Source organism: Somniosus microcephalus, chromosome 1 (genome assembly GCF_052327205.1).
Source record: "Somniosus microcephalus isolate GS21.2 chromosome 1, FLI_Smic_1.0, whole genome shotgun sequence".
NCBI classification, from domain to species: domain Eukaryota; kingdom Metazoa; phylum Chordata; class Chondrichthyes; order Squaliformes; family Somniosidae; genus Somniosus; species Somniosus microcephalus.
Window position 1 is genome coordinate 21,473,561 of NC_140987.1, and position 27,130 is coordinate 21,500,690.

Genomic DNA, 27,130 nt, shown 5'->3' on the forward strand with positions numbered 1-27,130 from the left:
ATACTGGTTATATATACACACTGGTTTTATACACACGCATATAAATTATATATACACACAGGTTTTATTATTTTATATATATAAATATAGCTACATACATATATAGGTATACTGGTATATACTTATATACACACACACATATATATATAATATAAACACACACGGGTTTGAACTGTACACACACACATACATATATCTAAAATAATAATAATGCTAAGATTTGGGAGTGAGCCAATCAGGGGGTGTAGTTGGCGGGCGAGCACCAATGAGGGTGGTGCGGGGAGGGGTGTGTTGGGGCAGCTGAAGCGGAGAGTCAGTGTGAGAGGGAGAGCGGGCTTGGGCGCCGATGGAGTTAGAAAACATTGTAGCGAACACGGTGCTGCTGAAAGCCCGAGAAGGTAAAGGAGCGAGAGAGAGCGGGGCAACATTGTGTCGGAGAACAATGGGAGGGTGTATCGCTTCCTGGGCTGGGATACAGGGGCTGGGTTGTGTCTGTGTTGCGGTTGTGTTGGGTTTTGCTGGGGTGGGTTTTGCTGGGGCTGGGGTTGTGTTGGGTTTTGCTGGGGCCGCCGGTGACTCTCAGCTCCCGGGGGCCGGGGATCCGCCTTTCCCCTCTCTTTCCTCCTCGGTTTTCTCTTTCTCCCTGCTCTGTGTGCAGAGGTTGCAAGGCCGCACGGACCCAGCCCCGAGCCCCCCTCCTCTCTCTGTCCCCCTCTCTGTTCCCCCTAACTCTGCTCGGCCTCCTCGCCTTACTCCGGTCCCTGGCTGTTGAGGAGGGTGAAGCAGGCGGCCGACTCTCTTTCTCTTCCTCCACCCCCCCTTGGCCCGCTGTAAATGCTTGGGGAAATGTTCTCCGCTCTTTCCCGGGGCTCTGTATCTGCTCCTGCAGTCGCTACTTGGGGGGCAAGGGGGGAGGGGGCATTGGCTGGTATTCATGCCAGGCCCTGCCTGTCCCACCTCGATGGGGGCTTCAACTAATGATCCCTTTTATACCCCCACCCTCCCCAGGGTATTCAACACCCAGTGCGCCTCTTCCCCTTGGGTACTTGTTTATAACCCTGGTTTCCTTCCTCCCCTCTCTGTGCTCCCTCGCCCACTCCCCTTTTTGGGTGGGCACTTGTGCATTTATCTCCTGCTTGCCCACCCCTTGCCTTTAGCCCCCTTGGCTATGTGCTTCCAACTAGCCCCCCAGTTCAGGCAGAAATTTTCACCCCTAGTCCCCTTGGGTGGATAATCCTGATGCTGCCTGCTTTTCCTTTTTGTGAGTGTTTGAATTCTTAGTTCATCCTTTTTACCCCCCTAACTCCTTGGGTGGGGATCCATCCATTCCCCCTCTCTCGCGTTCTCTCTTTCTCTCTCTGGATTCTAGATTGGAGTACCTACTCTTTGCAAATGAACTGAAATTGTTTAAGAACAGTTACTAATGAAACCAAGGGACTACAGAGAGAGTGCAGTGGCAATGGCACGTAATCAGCTCTAATCAATATCTTTAGCATAGCCCAGGGTCCAGAGTCTGCAGCTAGAGTGCATGTGTCTTCATTTATTTTCTTCTTCGAGTGCCGGCTGTGGCTCAGTGGGTAACACTCTCGTCTCTGAGTCAGACTGCCGTGGGTTCAAGTCCCACTCCAGAGACTTTGAGTACATAATCCAGGCTGACACTCCCAGTGCAGTACTAAGAACATAAAGATAGGAACTAGGAGTAGGAGCAGGCCCTTCGAGCCTGCTCCACCATTCAATAAGATCATGGCTGATCTTCGACCTCAACTTTTCCTGCCCTATCCCCATATCCCTTGATACTGAGGGAGCGCTGCACTGTCGGAGGTGCTGTCTTGCGGATGAGACATTAAACCGAGGCCCCGTCTGCTCTCTCGGGAGGATGTAAAAGAGCCCACGGTCACTATTTCGAAGAAGAGCAGGGGGGAGTTATCCCCGGTGTCCTGGGGCCAATATTTATCCCTCAACCAACATCACTTTTTAAAAAAAAAAAAAAACATAATCTGGTAATTTTCTCATTGCTGTTTGTGGGATCTTGCTGTGTGCAAATTTGCTGCCTCATTCCCTACATTACAGCAGTGACTACACTTCAAAGTCCTTCACTATAAAGGTGGTGGAAATAGATTGAATAGTAACTTCCTAGAGGGAATTGGATGAATACTTTCAAGAGGACAAATTTGCAGGGCTGTGGGGAAATAGCGGTGTGGGACTCTCTTTCAAAGAGCCGACACTGGCAAGATGGGCCAAATGGTCTTTTTCTGTGCTGTAAGATTCTGTGATTGGCTGTAAAGCGCTTTGGGGTTTCCTAAGGTCGTGAAAGGCGCTACAGAAATGCAAGTTTGTTCTTTTTTGCTGGCTGTATTATGTCGGTTGCCTCCCCTACGATTTCCCTCCCGTCCCCTGGAAGCGTTGACTCTGTGCTGGGGTACCTTCTGGTACCTTGCCTAAAGGGTGAATGTCGGCAGGGCACTTGACCTGGGTGGTGGGCAGTGTTCGCGCGCGCGCGGCCACGAAACAAATCTGAAGGCACCGCGCTCAAAAAAATAAAATTAGAGGGATCGTTGGGGGGTGGGCTGGTGGGAGGGACATCACGGCTGATCCTGCAGTGGTTGCTGTATAATGATCAGGAGCAAGAATTGTGGTTGGTTTTTATTTCCTCACCTTCCCAGGGGCCTCGAGACATTGTAGTTCCCCCATCATTGCCGCCCACTAAGATCGACAAACCCGACGTGAATCTGGGGTTGAACTCGGGATCATCCGGGGAAGCATCGTGTCTTCACAAATGGGATTAAACTCGGACTAAGTGTGACAGCATTTTATTCAGATGAAGGACTTCTCCTAGTGTGCGTCTGGGGCTTTGATACCATCCTCGGTTTTGTGAAATCCCATAGGTTTTCTTAGGCTGATTTTGTAGAATCATAGAAGTTTACAGCACAGAAGGAGGCCATTCGGCCCATCGTGTCTGTGCCGGAGTGTTATTGGATCTTTTACGTCCACCCGAGACGGGGTTTCGGTTTAACGTCTCATCCGAAAGACGGCACCTCCGACAGTGCGGCACTCCCTCGGCGCTGCACTGGGTGTGTCGGCCTAGATTTTTGTGCTCGAGTCCCTGGAGCGGGGATTGAACCCCCAACTCTCTGACTCCGAGGCGAGAGTGCTACCCACTGAGCCACAGCTGATCCCATCCGTTTACCCCTCTATCCAATCATACAGGTGTACGTACCTGTACAGGGCAAGTGCACTAATCTCAACATTTAGTGATTGGTAATAAAAACAGCAAATGCTGCAACTACACAATAGGTCAGTCAGCATCTCTGGATAGAGAAAGCACGGACTAGTGTTTTATGTGTAGAGCCTTAGGGTGACCTATGAGAAGTCTATAAAATTGTAAAGGGTGGACGTAGAGAAAAATGTGGAGGAGTCCAAAATTCGGGGTCATAAGTATAAGATAGTCACTAATAAATCCAATTGGGAATTCAGGAGAAACTTCTTTACCCAGAGAGTGGGGAGAATGTGGAACTCGCTGCCACAGGGAGTGGTTGAGACGAGTAGCATAGATGCATTTAAGGGGAGGCTGGATAAACACATGAGGGAGAAAGGAATGGAGGGATATGTTGATGAGGTGAGATAAAGTAGGGGTGGGAGGAGGCTCGTGTGGAGCACAGGGGCTAGCATGGACCGGTTGGGCCTGTTTCTGTGCTATGAATTCAGTGTAATTCTTCGGAACGTTTGTGGTCTGTTCTGCCTCAGTAATGAGGCCCATTGATGATGTCAGTTGGCCGCAGTGCCTTGCTGTGTTCGTTTCAGGCTGAAGCGCGATGCTTTGCTGAAGCAGTCTCCTCCTGGCCGGAGGCGGTTACTTAATTTGGTATTCATTCTCGGGGGTGGGGGGGGGTCACTGGCTAGGACGGTGTTGGTTGCCCATCTCCCTAGTTGCCCTGAGAAAGTTATGGCGATGGTGGGCCTTCTTGAATGGCCGGTGATGGTTTGGACACAACTGAATGAATTGACCGAGCAAACCAGAGGTCAGTTAAGAGTCATCCGTGTCAGTGTGAGAGTGGAGTCACATATAGCTCTGTAGCTCATGGTCTACAGAGCAGCAGTGATACCCGCCCTGCTGTATGCCTCAGACATGGACCATGTATAGCAGGCACCTCAAAGCACTGGAGAGGTACCACCAACGCTGCCTCCGCAAGATCCTGCAAATCCATTGGCAGGATAGGCGCACCAACGTCAGTGTTCTCGCTCAGGCCAACATCCCTAGCATCGAAGCTTTGACCATGCTCGATCGGCTCCGATGGACGGGTCACATCGTCCGCATGCCCGATACGAGACTCCCAAAACAAGCGGTCTACTCGGAGCTCCGACACTGCAAGAGAGCCCCAGGTGGGCAGAGGAAATGCTTCAAGGACACCCTCAAAGCCTCCTTGAAAAAGTGTAACATCCCTACCGACACCTGGGAATCCCTGGCCCAAGACCGTACAACGTGGAGGAGAAGCATCCGGGAAGGCGTCGAATACCTCGAGTCTCTTTGCCGGGAGCAAGCGGAAGCCAAGCGCAAACAGCGGAAGGCGCGTACGTCAACCCAAGCACCCCACCCGCCCCTTCAACCACCGTCTGCCCCACCTGTGACGGAGACTGTAGGTCCCGCATTGGACTCATCAGTCACCTGAGAACTCGTATTTTTAATGTGGAAGCAAGTCATCCTCGATTCCGAGGGACTGCCTAAGAAGTAGGAGAATCTCCTCCAGCCCAACAACCCTCCGATATACCTGCGCTCCTCCAATTCTGACCTCTTGCGCATCCCTGATTATAATCGCTCCACCAGTGGCGGTCGTGCCTTCAGCTGCCTCGGCCCCGAGCTCCGGAATTTCCTCCCTAAACCTCTCCGTCTCCCGACACCTCTTTCCTCCTTTAAGACGCTCCTTAAAACCTTACTCTTTGACCAAGCTTTTGGTCACTTGCCCTAATATCTCTGTGTGTGGCCTGGAGTCAACAGGAAATGCACAGTAGGTTGGTTGATTGACGATCTGAAAAAGAAAGGTTCAGTTTCTGGGTGTGGCCCTTCATTTAATGAAGAAGTTGGGTAACAGATACTAGGCTGCAATCCAGCCAGGAAAGTTTCTCAGCCAAGGATAAAAGGATAATGGACGAGAGATTTTTGTACCGTGTCACCTTGTGTTTTCTGAAAAACACACAGTTGTACACTTGCATCGGGTTAAATCCGGAGACAGTGGTGTGATGTCCCACCTCTCTCTCTCTCTCTCTCTCTCTCTCTCTCAGTTCCCTCTCTCTCTCTCTCTCTCTCTCTCTCAGTTCTCTCTCTCTCTCTCTCTCTCTCTCTCTCTCAGTTCCCTCCTATGCATGTTGCAGATTTTTTCCCAGTTGGATAACTGGCTAGGTAATCCCAGGATTGAGATTGCGAATTGGAAACCTCTAATGTGCCTGGTGATCTGCTCCTGATTATATAGCAATAAAAGTTCTATATGGACAATTTCTTTGGACTCAACCACAGAGCAATTGTAGAATGGCACCGACTCCAGCGTGGGCTGAGGTCCAATGCCACATGCAGGCCTTCAGTTAATTCTCGTGCTCCCAGGAATCTACTATCAGTTTTTTCCACTCCTTGATAATGAACTTGTATTACTATGGTTACTGGAAGCTGATTTCGAAGTGTTGTAAATACCAGTGTGTTAACAGCAGTCTAATGACCCAGTGTACATGGGCAGTGTTAATCGCAGTTTTCAATTCTTCAAGCGAGGAACCCTGTACCATCAACCGTGCGCCGTCCCGACTCTCCCTTCCATCCCCACCCGGTTTTTTGATCCGCCTCGGAGGCGTGGGCTTCTCTCTGGGGAGGGCTACACGGGCGCTGGGTGCCCGTTGACATCTTGACCGAGCGATGGTTCAGCACGCTGAGTGTTGAGCTGGCTATTCCACTGTGGGAGGCTCCACGGCCGTGCCCAATCCTCTCCTCGATTGACGTTTCTTTCCCCCCCACCCCAACACCCAGAACACACAAAACCTCCCTTATTTCTCAGCATGGGTTGAACTCTGGCCATTTTTTAATTTTTTTGCCTCCTTCTACCCTGGGTGTGCTGAGACCAGGGATAGCGTTTCTCCGACTGCTCCCACTGAGATCAGACAGTCAACAAGGTCTGGAGACCGAACCTGGTCTGTTTAAAATAAACAAGTTACGTAGGTTGTCTCTCTCATTGCAGCTTTGATGAGTTGTTAAATCTCTCTCTAGCTTCGCCCCTCCCTATCTCCACAACCCCCCTCCCACCCCCACCCCCGAGAACTTTACCTTTGTCCAATTTTGGCAGTCGTGCCTTCAGCTCGGCCCTAAGCTCTGGCATTCCCTTCCTAAACCTCTCCTCCTCTCCTTCAAATCTGCTGTCATTGCTCCTCTCACAAAAAAAACCCAACCCCTGACCCCTCCGTCCTCCATTAAGCAACGCCTAGATGTTAAAATTCTCATCCTTGTTTTCAAATCTCGCCATGGCTTCGCTCCTCCCTATCTCTCTCATCTCCTTCAGCCCTACAAAAAAGAAAGACTTGCATTTATATTGCGCCTTTCATGACCGCCAGACTTCTCAAAGCGCTTTACAGTCAATGAAGCACTTTTTTTGAAGTGGAGTCACTTGTAATGTGGGAAATGCGGCAGCCAATTTGCGCACAGCAAGCTTCCACAAACAGCAATGTGATGATGACCAGATAATCCTGTTTTTTTGTTATGTTGGTTGAGGGAGAAATTTTGGCCAGGACACAACCCTCCCAAGATCTCCGCGTCCCTTCAATTCTGCCCTCTTGAGCATCCCTGATTATAATCGCTCCACCATTGGGGGCCGTGCCTTCAGCTGCCGAGGCCCTAAGCTCTGGAATTCCCTCCCTAAACCCCTCCGCCTCACGACATCTCTTTCCTCCTTTTAAGAGTCTCTTTAAAACCTAGCTTTTGGTCATCTGCCCTAATATCTCCTTAAGTGGCAAATTTTGTCTGATAACGCTCCCGTGAAGCTCCTTGGGATGTATTACTACATTAAAGCAGCTATATAAATGCAAATTATTATTGTTGGAGAGAAATGTAATACTTCCAAGTGAAAAGAAAGATGAGTGCTCAGTGAGAGTGCTACGGTGGGAGAGGAGTACATTTCGTTAAACAGATTTCTTTGCTTTACTTTTAAGTTACAGACCATGTCAATTTGTGTTTTGTAGCATTGAGCGATCCTTGCATTCCCCTTCAGACGCAGTACCTCTCCCCGTGCAGCCTTGTATTAACCTGAGAGCAGAGTTCAGTAGCTCTAAATCCCCACGCATCTCTAAGGACACCTGGCACCTTTCGAAGACACAGGGTCGCCAAGTCTGGTCGGACGTATTGCTGACTGTTTCATCACCCATATTTCCCTCCACCCACATCAGACCCAGATAATCTGGTCGCGTACCTCATTGCTGTTTGTGGGCTCTCGCTGTGCGTAGTGCGACTGCTGCGTTTCCTACATTACGACAGTGGGCTGCACTTCAGAAGTAACTCATTGGCTGTGAAGTGCTTTGGGAATCTGCGCTGCCTTGCTGTGGGAGTTGGCCTGGAGCTGTAGCCAGTCCTGTTTGTGATGGTCTTCTGATACCATAGGTTGTCCCCAGGGACACTCTGGCCATGGCTGGGTAATGTCTGCCTCACCGTATATAATCCACTCTACTTGATGCCTCCTGTTTGTGTGCGTGTGTCTGTCCCCTGGTCATCGACATCGCGATCGTTCTAGACTTGCTGGCACATGATATCTGTGGCTGTACACTGATGACAGTGAAATGTATCCTGTACTGATGGGGTTGTTTGTTGGGTCGATGACGCAGACTTTTAGAAGTGGGGGCGGGGCGGGGGCCCTCCCCACTGTAGTTTATCGATACAGAAGGGAGGTGGTAGTCAGAAAGGTTTGTCCATTCAGTCAGCTGTGGCTCAGTGGGCAGCACACTCGCCTCTGAGTCAGAAGGTTGTGGGTTCAAGTCCCTACTCCAGAGACTTGAGCACATAAAGCTAGGCTGGCACTCCCAGTGCAGTACTGAGGGAGTGCCGCACTGTCAGAGGTGCCGTCTTTCAGATGAGACGTTAAACCGAGGCCCCGTCTGCTCGCTCAAGTGGACGTAAAAGATCCCACGGCCACTATTTTGAAGAAGAGCAGGGGAGTTCTCCCCGGTGTCCTGGGGCCAATATTTATCCCTCAATCAACATCACTAGAACAGATTATCTGGTCATTATCACGTTGCTGTTTGTGGGAGCTTGCTGTGCGCTAATTGGCTGCCGCATTACCCACATTACAACAGTGACTGCACTTCCAAAAAAAAAGTACTTCGTCGGCTGTAAAGTGCTTTGGGACGTCCTGAGGTCGTGAAAGGCGCTATAGAAATGCAAGTCTTGGCCAGTCCCACGAGGAGGTCCTCCGATATGCCCGCTCCCCCTGCGCACCTGGTGGCCAAGGAGCAGGAGCGTGGGACTGAAGTGCAACCAAAAGTTGAGGAGCAGCCCCTTCAAATAGTGGAAGTTCCATTTTTCCCAACCTTGTCCGGGACGCATACCAGGTCAAGCTGGGCACGGCCTCTTGTGGCCCCTCTGACGCACCGGGTCAAGAGGCACTCCTGATTTTTACACTTGCCAACTCTTGACTCTTCCTCTTTTGCCAAAGTGCCAACTGAAGCTAGTGTACCGAATAATTTAAATATTGGTTGAAGCGTATCGGTGGGGTTTGTTTCTAGAGGGATAGAATTGAAAAGTAGAGGAGTTAAGCTAAACCTTGGTTAGACCACACTTGGAGTTCCTGTCTACAGTTCTGGTCGCCATATTATAAAAAGGACCGAGAGGCACTGGAGAGGGTGCAGAGAAGATTTACAAGGATGATACCAGAACTGTGAGGGTACACCTATCGGGAAAGGATGAACATGCTGGGTGACCTAATAGAGGTTTTTAACATTATGTAAGGTTTGGATAGAGTAGATAGAGAGTGCGCTTCCACTTAACATAACATAAGCAGGAGTAGGCCATTCGGCCCCTCGTGAGGAACAGCATAAGTAGAGGCCATCAATATAAGATGGTCACCAAGAAATCAAATCGAGAATTCAGAAGACACTTTACCCAGAGAGTGGTGAGAATGTGGAACTCGCTACCACAGGGAGTGGTTGAAGCGAATAGTATCGATGCATTTAAGGGGAGGCTAGACAAGGATATGAGGGAGAAGGGAATAGAGGGTTACGCTGATAGATTTAGATGAGGAAAGACGGGAGGAGGCTCGAGTGGAGCATAAACGCCGGCATGGACTGGTTGGGCCGAATGGCCTCTTTCTGTGCTGTGTATCCGATGTAACTGCAGCTGAACGAGCTTCAGCTTGGTATTTACTATGTGATGCGAGACCACTTTTGCAATGCTTCATCTTCAGTCTGGTCACAGTATAACCGCAAGTTAGAATCTTTGTAAATTTGAAATGGATGCGTTTAAGGGGAAGCCGGGGAAGCGCCCCAGCGAGGAAGGACTAGAAGGATGTGCTGATGGGGGTGGGCGGAGGCTCGAGTGGAGCATAAACACCGGCATGGACTGGTTGGGCCGAATGGCCTGTCTGTTTCTGTGCTGTACATTCGATGTAAAGAATCTGGGCAGTGAAGGATGCGGTGGAAGCGGTGGTTGTTTGTCTTGTACATGTCGGGCCGTTGGGAAAATCCTGTTTTCTTTTCCTCCCTGTCGTGTGTCGAATGTGTGTGTGTGGTCTTGGCTTGGCTGTGTGTATCTCCACGCATTTTTATCTTGCTGTGGCACGTTTCCACTTTCTCATCTTGGCGAACAGTAGCCCCTCAAACTTTTGGTTAGTTTTGAGTTTTGTGCAGGGCCTTGCTGGCCAGCTGCCACTACATTCTGCTACTCTCTCTCCTTCTCCAATGCTTATGTTGGCCACTCGGTACGGGTCACAATGCGCGGTATACGGTGGGATGGGTTCCTGATTCAGCAGTCCTGGCCCTTCCGCTGTTTTCTTCACTCCTGGCGTTTGACGTGCGTAATCGCGAATGCCGAGGGAAGCCCACTTGTCCATCCAGCTCGGCCATTCAAAAAGAATCTAGGCTGACGCTCTCCCAGTGCGGTGCGGAGGCAGCTTCCACTGCACTGTCGGAGGTGCCGTCTTTCGGATGAGACGTTAAACCGAGGTCAAGTCTGCTCTCTCGGGTGGAGGTAAAAGATCCCACGGCCACTATTCCGAAGAAGAGCAGGGGAGTTATCCCCGGTGTCCTAGGCCAATATTTATCCCTCAACCAACATCAATTAAAAAAAATTAAAAAAAAATCCAGATTACCTGGTCATTATCACTGCTGTTTGTGGGAGCTTGCTGTGCGCGAATTGGCTCCCGCGTTTCTGACATTACAACAATGACTCCATTTCAAAAGAACTTAATTGGCTGTAAAACACTAATTCCTGAGGTCGTGAAAGGCGCTATATCAATGTTTTCTCTTGCCTTCCCTTTTTTGCACGGGAGTCGATGAGGCTCAGGAGATTTAATAGAGGTTTTGATGGAGTGCAAAGGGGAAAGACTTTTCTCTGGCCGGGAAGTCAGTGATGAAGGGTCAATCAGTTTAATATCCTCAGAGACTGAGGTTACGAGAAATCTATGTTCCTGGATTGCTTTGAGGGTTATCTGGCAAAAAGTCAGCACAGACAGTGGATGGAATGGCCTCCTCTGGTTCAATTTTCTCTGGTTCTATTAGAAGCATCGAAAAATAGGAGCAGGAGTAGGCCATTCGGCCCTTCGAGCCTGCTCCGCCATTCAACACGGTCATGGCTGATCCTCTATCTCAATACCATATTGCCGCTCTCTCCCCATACCTCTTGATGCCTTTTGTGTCTAGAAATCTATCTCCTCTCCTTCTTAAATATATTCAGTGACTTGGCCTCCACAGCCTTCTGTGGTAGAGAATTCCACCGGTTCACCACCCTCAGTGAAGAAATTTCTCCTCATCTCAGTCCTAAATGTCCCACCCTGTATCCTGAGACTGTGACCCCTCATTCTAGACCCCCCCCAGCCAGGGGAAACATCCTCCCTGCATCCAGTCTGTCTAGCCCTGTCAGAATTTTATACGTTTCAATTCGGCTGTGGGTGGGGGGTTAACACGATTGAGCTCATTGCTGTCTTCACCTACTTAAGTGGGTCACCGGGGAGTGATCTGACTTTTTTTGGTTTTGGCCATGGATTTTTCCCTCACCCCCCCCTTCAACCCACTGGGCATTGAATTCAACTGTAGCGCCTCCTACTGGTAGGGATAAGTTGACTCCGTGCAGACCGGGGCTCAAATTCTGAGGGACCTTCCTGATCCTTGTGGCTGAGTCAGTCTCTAATTTACAAGCAGAGAAACAGATTTACATTTCTATAGAGCCTGTCTCGACCGTAGCATGTCCCAAAGTGCTTTACAGCCAATGCAGTGTAGTCACTGTTGTAATGTGGGAAACACAGGCCAATTTGTGCACAGCAAGCTCCCACAAACAGCAATGTGATAGACCAGATAATCTGTATTAGTGATCATAACATAAGAAATAGGAGCAGGAATAGGCCACTTGGCCCCTCGAGCCTGCTCCGCTATTCAGTAAGATCATGGCTGATCTTGGGCTCAAAGCCACTTCCCCGCTCGCTCCCCATAACCCTTCACTCCCTTATCTCCACCTTAAATGTATTCAATGACCCAGCCTCCACGGCTCTCTGGGGCAGAGAATTCTACAGATTTACGACCCTCGGAGAAGAAATTCCTCATCTCAGTTCTAAAAGGGCGACCCTTTATTCTGAAACTATGGCCCCGAGTTCTAGATTTCCCCACAAGGGGAAACACCCTCTCTGCATCCACCTTGTCGTGCCCCCTCAGTATCTTATATGTTTCAATAAGATCACCTCTCATTCTTCTAAATTCCAATGAGTATAGGCCCAGCCTGCTCAACCTTTCTTCATAAGTCAACCCCCTCATCTCAGGAACCAACCGTGTGAATCGTCTCTGAACTGCCTCCAATGCAAGTATATCCTTCCTTAAATAAAGAGACCAAAACTGTACGCAGTACTCCAGGTGTGGTCTCACCAATACCCTGTACAGTTGTAGCAGGACTTCCCTGCTTTATACTCCAGCCCCCTTGCAATAAAGGCCAACATTCCATTTGCTTTTTGATTACTTGCTGTATCTGAATGCTAACTTTGTGTTTCATGCACAAGGACCCCCAGGTCCCTCTGAACTGTAGCATTTTGTAATCTTTCTCCATTTAAAAAATAATTTGCTTTTTTATTTTTCTTGCCAAAGTATAACCTCATACTTTCCCACATTATACTCCATCTGCCAAATGTTTGCCCACTCACCTAGCCTGTCTATACCCCTTTGCAGATTCTTTGAGTCCTCTGCGCAACTTGCTTTCCCACCCATCTTTGTATCATCCGCAAACTTGGCTACATTACACTCGGTCCCTTCATCCAAGTCATTAATGTAGATTGTAAATAGTTGAGGCCCCAGCACTGATCCCTGTGGCACCCCACTAGTTACTGTTTGCTAACCAGAAAATGACCCATTTATCCCGACTCTCTGCTTTCTGTCAGTTAGCCAATTCTCTATCCATGCTAATATATTACCCCCCAATTCAGTGAGCTCTTATCTTATGCAGTAAACTTTTATGTGGCACATTATCGAATGCCTTCTGGAAATCCAAATACACCACATCCACTGGTTCACCTTTGTCCATCCTGCTTGTTACATCCTCAAAGAACTCCAGTAAGTTTGTTAAACATGAATTCCATTTCATAAAACCATGCTGACTCTGCTTGACTGCATTATGATTTTCCAAATGCCCTGCTACTGCTTCCTTAATGAAGGACTCCAGCATTTTCCCAACAACAGATATTAGGCTAACTGGTCTGTAGTTTCCTGCTTTCTGTCTCCCTCCTTTCTTAACTAGGGGTGTTACATTTGTGGTTTTCCAATCTGGTGGGACCTCTCCAGAGTCCAGGGAATTGTGGTATATTGCAACCAATGCATCCACTATCTCTGCAGCCACTTTTAAGAGCCTGGGATGCAGGCTATCTGGTCCAGGGGACTTGTCATCTTTTAGTCCCATTATTTTACCAAGTACAGGAAACTTTTGTTTATCCGGAGGTTAAATGTCCGGAAAGCCCTATCCACCGGCAAAATTCAGGAGTCGGTTCAGATTTTTTTTTCTTTTCATTGCTTTTTTTCTCCAGTCAGGCTCTGCAAGGTCTAGCTGAAGCTGTTGCTTAGCTACAGAGACGCTTGCAGCTGCCTGTTTTGAAGCTGTTGCTAAGCAACAGGGTTTGTTGCTTCACACGGAGCTCTCTGAGCTCCGTATGTTTTAATATTGGCGCTGGTTTCTACGGCAGTTTTGATGGGACGGCAACAGCTCGGTCCCGTCAGTGCCGGATACCAGAAAGTCTCCTGTACTATTTCCATAGTGATTGTCTTTAGCTCCCCCCTCCCTGTGGCCCCTTGATTATCTGTTGATTGAGGGATAAATATTGGCCCAGGACACCTGGGAGAACTCCCCTGCCCTCCTTCGAAATAGCGGCCATGGAATCTTTTACGTCCACCTGAGAGGGCAGACTCGGTTTAATGTTTCATCTGAAAGACGGCGCCTCTGACAGTGCAGCACTCCCTCAGTATTGCACACAAGTGCTGGGCTAGATCATGTGATCCAAGTCTCCTAAGTGGGGACTTGAACCCACGACCTTCTGACTCATATAGGCGAGAGTGCTACCCACTGAGCTACGGCCGACACCTCCAAACCCAGTGCTTGGTTGAGACGGCAACAGTAACTTGTATTTATATAGCGCCTTGATTGTAGTAAAACATCCCAAGATGCTTCACAGGAGTGTTATTAGCCAAAAATTTGACACCGTGCCGCATAAGGAGATATTTGGGCAGGTGACCAAAAGCTTGGTCAAAGAGGTAGGTTTTAAGAAGCTTCTGAAAAGAGGAGAGGGGTGGCGACAGAGACGCTCGCGGTTTCTGTCAGTGCTTCCAGTGACCAACTTGTGGAACCTTGCACTTGTCCCTCTCGCACCCTTCTTGTTGCCACTCGTGTAACCACCCCCCCCCCCCCCCCCCCCAAAATATAAACTATGTTCGAGAAGAGTTTGGAAACAAAAGTATTGTGACCGGGAGAAATGAGTAACTTTGATATGAAAACATTTTGGTACGTGGATTTTTGCATTTACACGGGGTTGGGTTTGGCGAGGGTTGGGGTGGGGGATTGAAGTGTGATGGTAATGTTGTACAAATCAGCGACCCACGATACCTACGATAGAAAACTAGTTCAAAAATAAAAGAAATACACGGCAAGTGTGTCGGCGACTAGAAAGGAAAGTTACAGGTTGGGCTAATCGTTCAAGTGGAGACCCCCCCCCGGTCAGCAGACTCGGTGTGTTTCCAGAGGATGAGACGTTAAACCGGCAGTGCGGATGGAAGTAAAAGATCCCACGGCCACTGTTTCGAAGAGGCGCAGGGGAGTTCTTCCCCGGTGTTCTGGCCAGTATTTATCAACAGAGGAATCGGATATGTACTTGAAAAAGAAGCATTTGCAGGGGTATTGGAGAAAGGGGGGGGGGGTGCAGGTGAGTCAGACCGATGTTTCCTTTAAGCCGCACAGCCGGCTCACCGGCTTTTAAATAGGAAAAACCACGCGTGCACGGTGTTTTGAAGGGCCCGCGCACCCAAAAAACAATTAAAGGGAACATTTGAGTGAGACTGAAATAACAACAGAAAATGCTGGAAAAACTCAGCAAGTCAGGCAACATCCGTGGAGAGAAATTTGAGTTGACGTTTCGGGTTTGACCCTTCTTCAAAACTGGAGAGAAAAGGAACTAGATCGAAGGCAGGGCTGCGATCGGACAAAAGAATTAAAGAACCAAAAGAAGTAAAAGAGATTAGAAGCTAGACGAGATGGTAATAGGCTGTGATTAGGTGTAAAGTGTACTGGCAGGGCAAAAGATAGCTGCCAGGTGTGAGAGAGAAACAAAAGGAAAGGGGGGGGGGGGGAAAGGAAAGGAGTGGAAAAATATAAGTGAAAATGAAATAGGGGCCGAGGTTATGATCTGAAATTGTTGAACTCGATATTGAGACCGGAAGGCTGCAGACTGCCTAATCGGAAGATGAGGTGCTGTTCCTCGAGTTTACGTTGAGCTTCCGTGGAACAGTACAAGAGGCCGAGGACGGTGAGGTCCGAGTGGGAATGGAGCGGTGAATTGAAATGACAGGCGACCGGAAGCTCGGGGTCACCCTTACGGACTGAACGGAGGTGTTCCGCAAAGCGGTCACCCAATCTGCGTTTGGTCTCCCCAATGTAGAGGAGACCGCATCGTGAGCAGCGAATACAGTATACTAGATTGCGAGAAGTACAAGTAAATCGCTGTTTCACCTGGAAGGGGTGTTTGGGGCCCTGGACAGTGGGGAGGGGGGAGGTATAGGGGCAGGTGTTACATCTCCTCCGCTTGCACGGGAAGGTGCCAGGCGAAGGGGAAGGGCTGTTTGGGGTGATAGAGGAGTGGACTAGGGTGTCTCGGAGAGAGCGGTCCCTGCGGAATGCTGAAAGGGGAGGGGAGGGGAAGATACGTTTGGTGGTGGGATCACTTTGGAGGTAGCGGAAATGCCGGAGGATGATCCGTTGAATGTGGAGGCTGGTGGGGTGAAAGGTGAGGACAAGGGGAACCCTATCGTGGTTCCGGGAGGGAGGGGCAGGGGTGAGGGCAGAGGTGCGGGAGATAGAACTGACACGGTCGAGGGCAGTGTCAACCACGGTAGAGGGGAATCCTCGGTTGCGGAAAAAGGAAGACATGTCTGAAGCACTGGTGTGGAAGGTGGCGTCGTCGGAGCAGATACGGCGGAGGCGGAGAAACTGGGAGAATGGAATAGAGTCCTTACAGGAAGCGGGGTGGGAGGAAGTGTAGTCCAGGTAGCTGTGGGAGTCAGTGGGCTTGTAGTAAATATTGGTCGATAACCTATCCCCAGAGATGGAGATGGAGAAGTCGAGGAAGGGAAGGGAAGAGTCAGAGATGGACCATGTGAAGGTGAGGGAAGGGTGGAAATTGGAGGCAAAGTGAATGAAATGGTCAAGTTCGGGGCGAGAGCAGGAAACGGCACCGATACAGTCATCAATGTATCGGAAAAAGAGGTGAGGGAGGGGACCCGAGTAGGACTGGAACAAAGATTGTTCCACATAGCCCACGAAAAGGCAGGCATAGCTAGGACCCATGCGGGTACCCATGGCAACACCTTTGATTTGGCGGAAATGAGTGGAGTTAAAGGAGAAGTTGTTCAATGTGAGAACAAGTTCAGCCAGGCGGAGGAGGGTCGTGGTGGATGGGGACTGGTCGGGGCCTCTGTTCGAGGAAGAAGCGGAGTGCCCTCAGGCCATCCGGGTGGGGGATGAGGTGTAGAGGGATTGTACGTCCATGGTGAAAAGGAAGCGGTTGGGGCCAGGAAACTGGAAACTGTTAAAGTGGCGGAGGGCGTCCGAAGAGTCGCGGATGTAGGTGGGAAGAGACTGGACAAGGGGAGAAAAGATAGAGTCAAGATAGGAAGAGATAAGTTCCGTAGGGCAAGAACAGGCTGAAACGATGGGTCTACCAGGGCAGTCCTGTTTGTGGATCTTGGGAAGGAGGTAGAAGCGGGCTGTGCGGGGTTGGGGAACTATGAGGTTGGTGGCAGCGGGGGGAAGATCTCCAGAGGAGATGAGGTCAGTGACAGTCTTGGAAACGGTGGTTTGATGTTCGGTAGTGGGGTCATGGTCCAGGTGGAGGTAGGAGCAGGTGTCGGAGAGTTGGCGTTCAGCTTCCGCTAGGTAGAGGTCAGTACGCCAAACAACAACAGCACCACCCTTGTCAGCGGGTTTAATGACAATGTCAGGGTTGGATCTAAGAGAATGGAGTGCTGCAAGTTCAGAGGGAGGGAGGTTGGAGTGAGTGAGGGGAGCAGAGAAATGGAGACGGCCGATGTCACGGCGGCAGTTAGCGATGAAAAGATCTAGAGAGGGTAAGAGGCCAGGGGGAGGGGTCCAGGTAGAATGGGAATTCTGCAAGCGGGAGAAAGGGTCAGTTGTGCCGGGGGGAGGACTCCTGGCCAAAGAAGTGGGCACGGAGACGAAGGCGGCGAAAAAGAGCTCAGCATCGTGCCGAGCTCGAAATTCATTGAGGTGGGGGCGTAAGGGGATGAAGCTCAGGCCTTTGCTGAGGACTGATCGTTCAGGGTCAGAGAGTGGAAGGTCAGAGGGGATAGTGAACACACGGCAGGGGGTGAGATTGGGGGAAGGGGGGGTCAGAGGAAAGTGAAGGGGAAGAAGGTTCCGGAGGGGCGTTGGTGTCCAAGAGTTGACGAAGCTTGCGATCCTTGACATCGGAAAGGAAGAAGAAAAGTTTTTTTGTTGAAGCGTCGGATGAGTCGAAGGATGAAGTGGAACTGAGGACCCGGGCAGCTTTGAGATAGAGTGCGCCGGTGAGACTAATTGGATAGGTCTTTCAAAGAACGCGACGGGCCGAATGGCCTCCTCCTGTGCTCAATGATTCAGTGGTGATTGAAGCCAGGAGTCAGTCATTGTCAATAAAGGTTCTCTCTGGGTTGGGGGAGGATTTAGTGAGGGTGGGGGGGTGGGGGAGCGTGGATATTTTGAGAAATGGAAAGGGGCTGGAAGAAACGAGCACAATGCTGGAGATACGTAGCAGGCCTGCCCTCTGGGAAGAGATGGGTTAACGCTGAGGGGGGTTTCACTGCTGAAAGATTAACCTGTCTCTTCCCTTTATACTTGTCGACAAACCTGCCGTGGTTTTTGCAGTGTGTTTTTTTTTTAGCACTTTCTGTTTTCTATTGTGTATGTTACAGGTCAGGGAATTGTACATTACTTCAGTGATCAGAAAATGGGTCCCGGTGTGGAAGGCAATTTGGCCCATCATCGTTCACCTCTTCCCCCACCCCCCCCACGCAAAATCACTGTACCCAACTGCTAATTTGTAGAATCATACAGCGCAGAAGGAGGCCGTTTGGCCCATCGTGCCTGTGCCGGCTCTTTGCGAGATGAGTCCTACTCCCCTCTGCTCTTTCCCTGTAGCCCTGCAAATTTTTCCTTTTCCAGTATTTATCCAATTCTCTTTTTTGAAAGTTACTGTTGAATCTGCTTCCACCGCCCTCTCAGGCAGTGCGTTCCAGATCACAACAACTCGCTGTGCAAAAGAATTTCTCCTCATCTGTAAGGGTTTGGGGCTTCTTTAAACTGGTTTAAAGTAATTTTCCTGGTCTTGCAGCCTTTGCCTGCACTCAGACCAATTTTAAAATAAAACCAATTTTAAAACAGCGGTTTCGAATCGCTACCCCACCTTCCAGTTCTGACTGCAGGGCTTATAATTATTGATATTAAAACAGACGCATAGTTTGGATGAGAGAAAAAAATCAAGTTTTATTAACTAAAAGAAACTATAATCAAAATATCAAACTATACCACGAACACAGTAATTACAGTAAAACTATATAACAGGGGTTGCAGACGGCGAAAACGAGGGATACAATGGCTACAATGTTATTTAAAAAATCTTAGCAATTCCCTTAAATCACCATCCCCCAAACTCCTTAACTAGGTTGCTATGCTGAGGAGTCAGAACACCCTGCTCACCTGTGGTCCAGCGAAGTAAGAGAGAGAGATAGCTTCAGCATCTATCGTTATACCTGGTGCAGCCCCTGCCGTCCTGCCTTGCAAGGGCTGTGTGCAAAATTCCCCACCCAAAAGGGTCCAATACACAAGAGAAAGCTGTGATTGGCTACCTCAGAGTGGTTAGACTGGGTTAATGTGTCTTCCGGAGCTCCCTGGGCTGAAACAAAAGGGAGATACAACTGCTCTATTGTCCAGTGCTGGGTGATTTAAAACCCATTCAAATCTTGAACGATTCCCATTCAAGGTGCAAAAGTCTCTTCTGCAGTTTAGATGTATCCACTCGATATACAAACAAATGCTAATAGCATTCAATTGCTTTGTAAACAAAGCATTGTCCTTTGTCTTCGGCCATGTGGTGACAGCCATTTTTACCCCTGGAAATTTAAAAGCACATCGCCAGGGATTCTTTAATCAAAAAAATGAATCTTCAGAACTGTAAATTATTGCGAATTCTTACACATCTCCCCTCTGGTTCTTTTGCCAATGATCTTAAGTCTGTGTCCTCTGGTTACCGACCCTCCTGCCAGTGGAAACAGTTTCTCCCTATTTACTCTTCAAAACCATTCATGATTTTGAACACCTCTATCAAATCTCCTCTTAACCTTCTCTGCTCTAAGGAGGAGAACAACCTCAGCTTCTCCAGTCTCTCCACGTAACTGAACTCCCTCATCACTGGAAACATTCTGGTCAATCTCCTCTGCACCCTCTCCAAGGCCTTGACATCCTTCCTAAAGTGCGGTGACCAGAATTGAACACAACACTCCAGCTGAGGCCTAACCTGTGTTTTTTATAAAGGTTTAGCATAACTTCCTTTACAAAAATCCAGGATTCCATGTGCTTTTATAATTGCCTCCAATACTCTACCTGGAAGTCTGTATGAGTGGCCTATAACAAAATCTGACTTGGCTCCACCCCCTGTAAAAGGTCAGATAGAGGCGGGATAGTCCAAAATACCGAAAGTCAACAAAAGGTATCCAGTAGGAGGCGCCATTTGCAACATCCTTTTGAAGCGACTTGGAATTTTGCATGCGGTCTGAAGCCTATAGAAGGTGTCGGCCAGTGACTCAGTGGGTCGCACACTCGCCTCCGAGTCAGAAAGTCGTGGGCTCGAGCCCCACTCCAGGGACTCGAGCACATAATCCAGGCCAACACTCCCACAGTACTTGGGGGAGTGCTGCACTGTCGGAGGTGCCGTCTTTCGGATGAGACGCTAAAAACTGAGTCCCCGTCTGCGCTCTCAGGTGGACGCAAAAGATCCCACGGCCACTATTCCGAGTGCCCTGAGGTCACTATTTATCCCTTAACCAACGTCAGTGGAAAAAACAGACGATCTGGTCATTATCACATTGCTGTTTGTGGGAGCTTGCTGTGCGCAAATTGGCTGCCGCGTTTCCTACATTACAACAGTGACTACACTTCAAATAGTACTTCATTGGCTGTAAAGCTCTTTGGGACGTCCTGAGGTTGTAAAAGGCGCTATAGAAATGCAAGTCTTTCTATATTCCTTGGCATAAGGTTGGCAGAATTCTTTCTTTGCCATGATCAATTCCTCATGTCCTTCGAGTGGCTGGATGCCATCGTGCGGCTTTCACCTTTTCACCTCGTTTATTGGAGCTTTTCTAATGCAGTTGCTGTAGCTGAAGTGTGACGTTTATGGCCTCACTAACACGCAGTCTCACCCCGCCCGCTCTACCTTCCCCGCGCCCCCCACCGCCCCTTCGCGAGTACAACCAGTTTTAAGAAAGCTGGAGTACGTGCCACTTGAGTACGTAATGTCCAGTGCAAGTCTGCGCATTATTGACGTGTCTGCTCGATGCGACGGGTTTTACTAGTGGTGCCTGTTACAATTGGGTGACTTACAGGTGTTTCCGAGTCTGGGGCTCGGAGGGGAAATGTCACAGGACCAATTGCTGTTGATAAATTACTGGTCGATCCACAAGCATTTGGACTCGTTGACCTCTGCCGGCTCCCCAGCAACGTGTTGTAACCCCCCGGCCTGATTATCTGCGAGTTTATTAGAATTGTATAGTATTTACAGCACAGAAACAGGCCATTCGGCCCTACTGGTCCGTGCCGGTGTTTATGCTCCACACGAGCCTCCTCTCACCCTTCTTTATCTCGCCCCATCAACATATCCTTCTATTCCTTTCTCCCTGATGTGTTTATCTAGCTTCTCCTTAAATGCATCTACGCTATTTGCCTCAACCACTCCCTGTGGCAGCGAGTTCCACATTCTCACCACTCTCTGGGTAAAGAAGTTTCTCCTGAGTTCCCGATTGGATTTATTAGTGACCATCTTATATTGATGGCCTCTAGTTTTGGTCTCTTTCCCCCCCCCCCCCCCCACAACTGGAATCATCTTCTCTACGTCTACCCTATCAAACCCTTTCTTAATTTTAAAGACCTCTATCAGGTCACCCCTCGGCCTTCTCGTGTCCAGAGAAAAGACCCCAAGCCTGTTCAGGTTTTCCTGATGGTTATAACCTCAGTTCTAGAATTATCCTTGTGAATCTCTTCTGCACCTTCTCCAGTGCCTCTATATCCTGTTCATAACATGGCGACCAGAACTGTGCACAGTACTCCCAAGTGTGGTCTAAAGCTGAGGTTCTTAATGAGTTTAACATAACTTCCCTGCTTTTCACTTCTTCTATTCCTCTAGAAACCGAGGCATTTTTTTACGGCCTTGTTAACCTAATTATCAATTTCAGGTAAGTTGAAGATTTAAAGTACCGTTCGCAATTCCACGGACAGTATAGTGGGCCGTATTTTGCGAATTATTTCCCCCCCCCCCCCCCCCCCCCCCCCCCCCCCCAAGGTTGCGTACGAGGTGCGTTTAGGCACACGAAGCGCACGCGCTGAAACCCGGCACTTGCGATCTGTCGAGAATTCTCTTGACCGATCCTCCGCACCCGCGGGAGACGGGCCTCCGCGGGTGGAGAGTTGGCGCTGTTTGCACAGCTTCTGCCTGCTGAATGCCCGTCAAATTCTTACACCTGGTAAAAGCCAGCGTAAGGCCAGCTTTCACCAGCATAAGAGTTTAAAAAAAAAAAAATAGACAAATAAAATTTGATCACTCATTTATAAATTAAAAATATACTTCAAAAGATTAGTTTATTTTTAGCCCCGTTAAAAAAAAGTAAATTTTTTTCAAAAAATTTAATTAAATGGCATTTTAATTAATGTTTTTTAAAATTTATTTCATGTGTTGGTGTACTTTTTTAAGTGATCCCCATTCATACTTTTGACAGAACATAAGACAGACGTAGGAGCAGGAGTAGGTCATTTGGCCCCTCGAGCCTGCTCCCCCATTCAATAAGATCATGGCCTCAACTCCACTTCCCTGCCCGCTCCCCATAACCCTTGACTCCCTTATCATTCAAAAAGCTGTCCATCTCCACCTTAAATATATTCAATGGCCCAGCCCTCTGGGGAAGAGAATTCCAAAGGTTTACGTCCCTCTGAGAGAAGAAATTCCTCCTCATTTCTGATTTAAAAGGGCGCCCCCTTATTCTGAAATTATGCCCCCTGGTTCTAGATTCCCCCACGAGGGGAAACATCCTCTCTGCATCTACCCTGTCGAGCCCCTTCAGAATCTTGTATGTTTCAATACGATCACCTCTCATTCTTCTAAACTCCAATGAGTATAGGCCCAACCTGCTCAACCTTTCTTCATAAGACAACCCCTTCATCCCAGGAATCAACCTCGTGAACCTTCTCTGAACTGCCTCCAATGCAAGTATATCCTTCCTTAAATAAAGAGACCAAAACTGTACGCAGTACTCCAGGTGTGGTCTCACCAATACCCTGTACAGTTGTAGCAGGACTTCCCTACTTTTATATTCCAGCCCCTTTGCAATAAAGGCCAACATTCCATTTGCCTTCCTAATTACTTGCTGTACCTGCATGCTAACTTTTTGTGATTCATGTACAAGGACCCCCAGATCCCTCTGTACCTCAGCATTTTGTAATCTCTCTCCATTTTAAATAATTTTTAAAATTTCCTACCAAAGTAGATAACCTCGCATTTTCCCACATTAAACTCCATCTGCCAGATTTCTGCCCACTCACTGAGCCTGTCTATGTCCCTTTGGAGATTCTTTGCATCCTCCACACAATTTGCTTTCCCACCTATCTTTGTATCATCAGCAAATTTGGCTACAGTACACTCGGTCCCTTCATCCAAGTCATTAATATAGATTGTAAATAGTTGAGGCCCCAGCACTGGTCCCTGCAGCACCCCACTAGTTACAGTTTGCCAACCTGAAAATGACCCATTTATCCCGACTCTCTGTTTTCTGTTAGTTAGCCAGTCCTCTATCCATGCTAATATATTACCCCCAACCCTGTGAGCTCTTATCTTGTGTAGTAAACTTCTGGAAATCCAAATACACATCTACTGGTTCCCCTTTATCCACCCTGCTCATTACATCCTCAAAGAACTCCAGCAAATTTGTCAAACATGATTTCCCTTTCATAAAACCATGCTGACTGCTTGACTATATTATGATTTTCTAAATGTCATTCTACCACTTCCTTAATGATGGACTCTATTATTTTCCCAATGACAGATGTTAGGCTAACTGGTCGATAGTTGCCTGCTTTCTGTCTCCCTCCTTTCTTAAATAGGGGCGTTACATTTGCGGTTTTCCAGTCCGCTGGGACCTCTCCAGAATCCAGGGAATTTTGGTAGATTACAACCAATGCATCCACTATCTCTGCAGCCACCTCTTCTAAGACTCTAGGATGCACGCCATCGGGTCCAGGGGACTTGTCCACCTTTAGTCCCATTAGTTTGCCTAGTACTTTCTCTCTAGTGATAGCGATTGTTTTAAGTCTCCCCCCCCCCCTCACCCCAATAGCCCTTGATTATCCATTATTGGGATGCTTTTAGTGCCTTCTACCGTGAAGACCGATACAAAATAATTGTTCAAGGTCTCTGCCATTTTCTTGTTTCCCATTATTAATTCCCCAGACTCCTCCTCCTAGGGGACCAACATTTACTTTAGCTACTGTCTTCCTTTTTATATACCTGTAGAAGCTCTTACTGCCTGTTTTTATATTTATTGCTAGCTTACTCTCATAAGCTATCTTCTCTCTCTCTATCATTTTTTTTTTAGTCATCCTTTGCTGGTTTAAAATTTTTTTCCCAATCCTCTGGCCTTTCACTATTCTTCGCAACATTGTATGCCTTTGTTTTCAGTTTGATACCATCCTTTACTTCCTTAGTTAGCCACGGATGATTCACCCTTCTCTTAGAGTCTTTCTTTCTCACTGGAATATAACTTTGCTGAAAGTTATGAAATATCTCCTTAAATGTTTGCCACTGCTTTTCTACAGTCTTACCCTTTAATATATTTTCCCAGTCCACTTTAACCAAGTCTGCCTTCATACCTTTGTAATTACCTTTGTTTAAGTTCAGGACACTAGTTTGAGACCTAGCTTTCTCGCCCTCAAACTGAATTTGAAATTCTACCATGCTATGATCACTCTTCCCAAGAGGATCCTTCACTTCGAGATCATTAATTAATCCAGCCTCGTTACACATTACCAGATCTAAAATAGTCTTCTCCCTGGTTGGTTCCACAACATATTGTTCCAGGAAACAATCCCATATACACTCTAAGAACTCTTCCTCAAGTCTACCTTTGCCGATTTGCTTTGTCCAATCAATCTGAAGATTAAAATCTCCATGATTATAGTCATACCTTTCTTACAAGCCTCTATTATTTCTTGATTTATACTCTGTCCTACAGTGTGGCTACTGTTTGGGGGCCTGTAGACCACTCCCACCAGTGACTTCTTACCCTTATTATTTCTTATTTCCAGCTAAACTGATTCTATGTCTTTATCTTCTAGGCCAATATCATTTCTCATTACTGCACTGATCTCATCCCTTATTAACAGAGCTACACCACCTTCCTTTCCTTACGAAATGGCAAATACCCCAAAATATTCGGTTCCCAGCCTTGGTCACCTTGCAACCACGTCTCTGTAATGGCTATCAGATAATACCCATTTATTTCTATTTGTGCTGTCAACTCATCTATCTTGTTACAAATGCTGCGTGCGTTCAGATATAGAGCTTTTAATTTTGTCTTTATACCATTTTTCCCTATTGCGACCCCTCTTTCTGATGCACTGTTGTGTATACGCTCTGTCCCGTCCTGCCACACTCCGGTTATCATTACCCCTATCGCTACCCTGCACTTTTGCCTTCTCAATTGCTTTGACTTTTAAAATTTCCACTCAGTATATCCCTTCCCCCCCCCCCCCCCAAAAACTATTTAGTTTAAAGCCCTATCTGCGGCCCTAGTCGTTCGATTCACCAGGACACTGGTCCCAGCCTGGTTCAAATGAAGTCTGTCTTGACGGAACAGCTCCCTCTTTCCCCAGTCCTGGTGCCAGTGCCAGAGGAATCGAAGCCCATTTCTCCCACACCGATCCTTGAGCCACTCGTTCATCTCTCTGATCTTATTTACCCTATGCCAATTTGCACGTGGCTCAGGTAGTAATCCAGAGATTATTACCTTTGTGGTTCAGCTTTTTAATTTAGCCCCGAGCTGCTCGTACTCCCTCAGCAGAACCTAAGTATGGACCTTTTTTTTTTAAAAAGAAAGCTGCAAACTTGGTGCTGCTTTTTATTTAGGTCTTCTCGGTTTGCTTGGTGGGGGGGAGGGGCGTAAGCACCTAATTAATGTTTGGTGTGTGAAAGTCTTGTTTAAATTGCTGTAAACAGACTTGAAGGGATTTGATGTTAGTGGGAGGTTAATTGCTTTTTTTTAATAGATGTTATTTAGAAAGATAATTTGCAATTCTGTAGCACCGCTCACAACCACAGGACATCCCAAAGTGCTTTACAGCCAGTGAAGTATTTTGTCAATAGCAAAATACTGCGGATGCTGGAAATCTGAAATAACAACAGAAAGCGCTGGAAAAACTCAGCAGGTCAGGCAGCATCCGTGGAGAGAGAAACAGAGTTAACGTTTCAGGTCGAAGACCTTTTGTCAGAATGGGAAAAAAGCAGGAAAAGGAACAGATTTTAAAGCAAGTGTAGGGGCTGGGAAATGGGGGAGGGGATGAAAGAACAAAAGGGAAGGTCTGTGATAGGATGGAAGACAGGAGAGATAAAGCGGCATTAAGAGATATTCAAGGCAAGAGGAGATGGTAATGGGACAGGTTAAGAGACAAAGGATGGCTCTAGATGGAGTATTTTGTCAATGTAGTCACTGTTCCTCGGAGTCCACATCACGGAAGACCTCTCCTGGTCCCTCAATACCTCCTCTCTGGTGAAGAAGGCCCAGCAGCGCCTATATTTCCTAAGGAGGCTGAAGGGATGTAACCTGTCACCCCTGATCCTCTCTAACTTTTACCGCTGCACAATAGAGAGCATCCTGACGAACTGTATCACAGTATGGTATGGCAGCTGTAGCTACTATGACCGGAAAGCCCTGCAGCGGGTAGTCAAAACTGTCCAACGCATTACCGGCATCCGGCTACCGACCATAGAGCACATATACCAGAAACGCTGTTTACGGAGGTCACGGTCCATCATCAAAGACCCTACCCACCCCAGCCACAGTCTGTTCGCCCTCCTGCCATCTGGGAGACGCTACAGATGCATTCGCACCCGAATGACCAGATTTAGGAACAGCTTTCCCAGGGTTGTCATCCTACTGAACTCCACAAATAAACTCTAAAGCCTGCACATCTGCCAATGCACTTTATTATGTTTATGTTTGTTAATATACTACAAGCCAAATGTATGTTGAATGTTTAAATGTCTTAATCTAAATGTACACTCTCGGGAGCCGCAAGCCTACATTTCGTTGTACTGCACTTGTGCACTAACAATGACAAAAGTTGATTTGATTTGATTTTTGTTGTAATGTTGCGCCTCGGCAAGGAGCGGTTTCTGAAAAACTATTCGAATTGGCTGCCCCCCCCCTCCCCGGACAGCTGTGTGTCTGACGTGCTTAAGTGTCTGAGCTAATCTACTGAGCGAGCCACGTGGATAGAGTTTCTGTTTATTTAATGCGGACTGCACACACGTTCCCTGCGGGGACACGCTCGCTTGTGTCTCCTCTTGTTCTCGGGAGGTGGGCGTCGTTGGCAAGGCTGGCATCTGTTGCCCTGAGAAGGTGGTGGTGGGTCTTCTTCTTGAACCACCATAGTCCTCATGGTGACAGTGCTCCCACAATAGTGCTGGGTAGGGAATTCCACGATATTGTCTCGGCGAGAATGGAGCGGTGAAGTGTGTCCAAGAGAACTTGTGTGCCGATTGGGAAAGAGCCGTGGTGGAGGGACCCCCTCCCAGGTGTGTGTTTGGACAGTACAGAAGCTGAAGTCCACACGACTGAGCACAGAGCAGCTTTCGATTTGATGGCCCAGCACGAACCGCCCGAAATGTTGGGGGAGTTGGTTTGCAGGGATCTC

General features: G+C 48.2%; 1 protein-coding gene across 1 annotated transcript in view; it reads left to right on the top strand.

Annotated features, from left to right (window-relative positions):
- Positions 1–301: 301 nt before the first annotated feature.
- Positions 302–27,130, top strand: part of LOC147123982 (G protein-coupled receptor kinase 5-like) — a 160,841-nt gene continuing 134,012 nt past the window's right edge. The window contains exon 1 of the mRNA XM_086002705.1: positions 302–398. Within this exon, the coding sequence (XP_085858831.1) occupies positions 347–398 (52 nt within the window). The 5' untranslated portion in view covers positions 302–346. The remainder of the gene's footprint in view (positions 399–27,130) is intronic.